This window comes from Nanorana parkeri, unplaced genomic scaffold (genome assembly GCF_000935625.1).
Source record: "Nanorana parkeri isolate BGI_ZX_2015 unplaced genomic scaffold, ASM93562v1 scaffold1515, whole genome shotgun sequence".
Lineage (NCBI taxonomy): Eukaryota > Metazoa > Chordata > Amphibia > Anura > Dicroglossidae > Nanorana > Nanorana parkeri.
Genome location: NW_017307783.1, coordinates 331323 through 335357, shown reverse-complemented (window position 1 = coordinate 335357; position 4035 = coordinate 331323). Strand labels below are relative to the sequence as shown.

The 4035-nt window shown below is 49.5% G+C and overlaps 1 protein-coding gene across 1 annotated transcript in view; it reads left to right on the top strand.

The window, feature by feature from the left end:
- The window catches only part of LOC108798595 (cysteine-rich secretory protein LCCL domain-containing 2-like), a 42280-nt gene extending 40670 nt beyond the window's left edge, over positions 1 to 1610 (top strand). The window contains exon 9 of the mRNA XM_018570356.1: positions 1503 to 1610. Within this exon, the coding sequence (XP_018425858.1) occupies positions 1503 to 1557 (55 nt within the window). The 3' untranslated portion in view covers positions 1558 to 1610. The remainder of the gene's footprint in view (positions 1 to 1502) is intronic.
- The last annotated feature ends 2425 nt before the right edge of the window (positions 1611 to 4035 follow it).

Below are 4035 nucleotides of genomic sequence, written 5' to 3'. Positions count from 1 at the left end.
CAGAGGGAGTAAAAGCACCACTGAGCCCCCCCCCTCTCCCCCCGCCTCTCAGATATGTTGGAGGGGTTAAAGTTTTGCCCCTGAACCTCCCTCCACCATCGCAGACAGAGGCGGCTCGGCGTTCTGCAGACCAGAGATCAGTCGGTTTGGTTTCTGAGATAAGCGGAACGTCGTCTCCGTCTGTCATTTTGGGATTAAAGATGGAAATTCGGATTATGTGTCCCGATGAGGAAGACGTATTACAGGGGATGAGGAGGACGTATTACAGGGGATGAGGAGGAGGAGGAGGGATTTCAGCACATTTTTGTCTGACGCTGTGAAGTGGTTTTTGTTGGAGAAAAGAAATTTCAGCCAACAAATTCAGAGCGGTCAGTGAAGCGATTTCTACCCAGAGAACACTGCAGCCATGCTAAAGTAAAGCTGGCCATACACCTAGAGATTGTCTGCAGATTTTCTCTGGTCAGATGGAAAAAGTGCAACAGATTCCTCCATCTACGCTAAGCTGTGTGGACGGAGGAATCTCCTGCTGGGCCAAGCTTCTGTATCTTGCTGGCATCCAATCAGATTGTTCAGGTATTGGTAGCCACCTGGGGGCCGACTTGCAAGATACTGAAGCTTGGCCCAGCGGGAGATTCCTCCGTCCACACGTCCGGCTTGCTTTGGCGCAGAAACCCTTCTATTCATAATAACCCATACAGCAGTGGAACGCACAGCCGGAGTGGGGAGAACGCACAGCCGGAGTGGGGAGAACGCACAGCCGGAGTGGGGAGAACGCACAGCCAAAGCAGACAAAATCCCGATTATTGTTAAAAAATATAATTATTTTAAAAAAAAAACAGCGTGGGGTGCCCCCCCCCAAATAATACCGAACCCTTTAGGTCTAGTAGGAATTTTAGGGGGGACCCCAATGCCAAAAGAAAAAAAAAAACATGGGGTCCCCCCTAAAATTCCTACCAGACTATTAATCCAAGTACTGGTCAGGCGGGGCAGGAAAGGGGGAGAAAAGCGCCCCCCTCGCCCTCCTACACCCCCTTAGGGTTCCCAGATCACCAGTTTACCAAAAAGTAGGGAAAGCAACGTACAAGCAGATTAAACTTCAGCGTTAGGGTGGAAGGGGCTCAGCTGACGCTTGGAGTTTTGGGTGGAAAGGGCTCAGCTGACGCTTGGAGCTTTAGATGGAAGGGGCTCAGCTGACGCTTGGAGTTTTGGGTGGAAGGGGCTCAGCTGACGCTTGGAGTTTTGGGTGGAAGGGGCTCAGCTGACGCTTGGAGTTTTGGATGGAAGGGGCTCAGCTGACGCTTGGAGTTTTGGAGGGAAGGGGCTCAGCTGACGCTTGGAGCTTTGGGTGGAGGGGGCTGAGCTGACGCTTGGAGTTTTGGGTGGAAGGGGCTCAGCTGACGCTTGGAGTTTTGGGTGGAAGGGGCTCAGCTGACGCTTGGAGTTTTGGGTGCTGGGCGCACAACGTTTTCCAGCAACAACTAAATGTTACTTTTTTATTGCAGCTTCAAGAATCGGAAAGAGGGAAAATCCTTCCGCATCTTCGCTGTGAAACAGTAACCGGAAAGCCGAGCGTCGCGGAATGTCTACATGAACTTTGAGAAGACCAAAAACACCTTCCTCTGTCTGCTGTGCATTTTTACCGTGATGTAGATTGTGGTCGGGATTTTAACCCTTGTGCCCCCTTTTATTTCCTGGCGTGATCCGGTGCCTGGCGTTACCCGCGACTGATGCCATGTGTGTACGGCGCTTCTGATGTTCAATGATGAAAGTGTTACTTGGAGAGTAGGGAATGGTTTAAAAACCCCTGTCAGTTTTTTTTGTGGGGAGATTTCCCTTCACTTCCTGTTCTGGAGATGCAATAGGAAGTGAGAGAAAATCTCTCCAAATGGAAGGGACATCCCCCTGACAGTCGGCCCCAATGGGAAGATTTCCCCTTTCCTCCTGTTCTGGAGACACAACATGAAATGAGAGAAACTCCCTCTGAATTCAGCGGACATCCCCGCTGAAAGAGATACCCGCAATGAGTAGATCACTTCCTGTTCTAGTGGCAACCTGGATTTCCCATCACTTTTTTGTCTCAGTGACAGTGACCACCAGGAGTAATGGAGAGTCTGAATGTCCCCAGCGAGGGCCCAGACACCCAGAAACCTCAGACAGACCCTTTGCTACGCCTCCCAAACCTGAAAAGATCTTGGCCATAGATCCACTTGAAATGAAAAACGTATCAATCTTCACAGCAGCGAATCTGCGCGATATTCACACGGCTACCCGGAGCCCTGACTACCCGTCCGCCATTGGGGTTCAGTCCGTTAAAGGGCCAGTCCACACAAAGCTGATATTTGACTGATGGGTCGATCTATGGGAAATGCAGAGCCGGCCACTATTGGGAGATTTTGTTACTGAGTTGTTTTGCCCTGATAATTATTAGTCCTGATATTGATTAGTCCTGATAATTATTAGTCCTGATATTGATTAGTCCTGATATTGATTAGTCCTGATATTGATTAGTTCTGATAATTATAAGTCCTGATGTTGATTAGTTCTGATAATTATTAGTTCTGATAATTATTAGTCCTGATAATTATTAGTCCTGATGTTGATTAGTTCTGATAATTATTAGTCCTGATGTTGGTTAATTCTGATAATTATTAGTCCTGATGTTGATTACTAATCTAAACAGCTGGGAAGTGGGCGGGGCAGTGACACATCTGGCACAGAAGTCTCTCCCCCCCGCAGACGCGGCTCAGCTCTGTATTTAGCGGTTTGGCTGGAGACGGAGGTCTTGAGCTCGGGGTCTTAATCTTTGTGAGACACAACAGAGAACTGCTTGTTGTTGCTCGTTTCTTAACCCTTACACGTCCCAGCGATCTCTGCCGAGGATTGGTACACATCGCAGGCACATCGGCGGAGGTCCTCGGTGTGTCCCGGGCGCTCATTAGCCAATCATCATCCAAAATCATTGATTACAGATCGGACTATAGTTCAGGATTCGGGTTCCTTAAAGACACACTATCAGGTATGGGAGACCTGCCCCAGGTGACCCTGAGTGACCAATCTCCAGGCTTTATCAGTGTCACATGGTGGGGCAGTTACCCGAGATCCAAGAAGAATACACATGGCTCTTGTATGAGGACAGCATGTGCTGATGCCGGAGTTCATATGTATTAAAGGGTCACTCCATCCAGAATGTTGGTTGCTGGAAAATGAACTCACATAACAGTTTCTCAGATCTCTCGGGGACCTCGGCAGTGAGACCTCTGTCTCTTTCTTTGGCTCTGATTTAGCCGGTCTATTACCTGCTTAGGCAATCGCAACCGTGCCCCTCCCCCCTTCCCATCTCCCTTTTACATTCTTTAATTTATTAGCTGTTATAGAGATTGTAACAATGGAGGTGACAACACCGAAATATGGGCGGGAACACATAAAACTCCCAGGTGGGCGGGAACACATAAAACTCCCAGGTAGGCGGGAACACAAAAAAATTACCAAGGTGGGCGGGAACACATAAACTCCCAGGTAGGCGGGAACACAAAAAAATTACCAAGGTGGGCGGGAACACATAAACTCCCACATGGGCGGGAACATATAAACTCCCAGATGGGCGGGAACACATAAAACTCCCAGGTGGGCGGGAACATATAAATCCCAGGTGGGCGGGAACTCATAAAACTCCCAGGTGGGCGGGAACACATAAACTCCAAGATGGGCGGGAACATATAACTCCCAGATGGGCGGGAACACAAACTCCCAGGTGGGCGGGAACACATAAACTCCCAGGTGGGCGGGAACACATAAAACTCCCAGGTGGGCGGGAACATATAAATCCCAGGTGGGCGGGAACTCATAAAACTCCCAGGTGGGCGGGAACACATAAACTCCCAGATGGGCGGGAACTCATAAAACTCCCAGGTGGGCGGGAACACATAAACTCCAAGATGGGCGGGAACATATAACTCCCAGATGGGCGGGAACACAAACTCCCAGGTGGGCGGGAACACATAAACTCCCAGGTGGGCGGGAACACATAAAACTCCC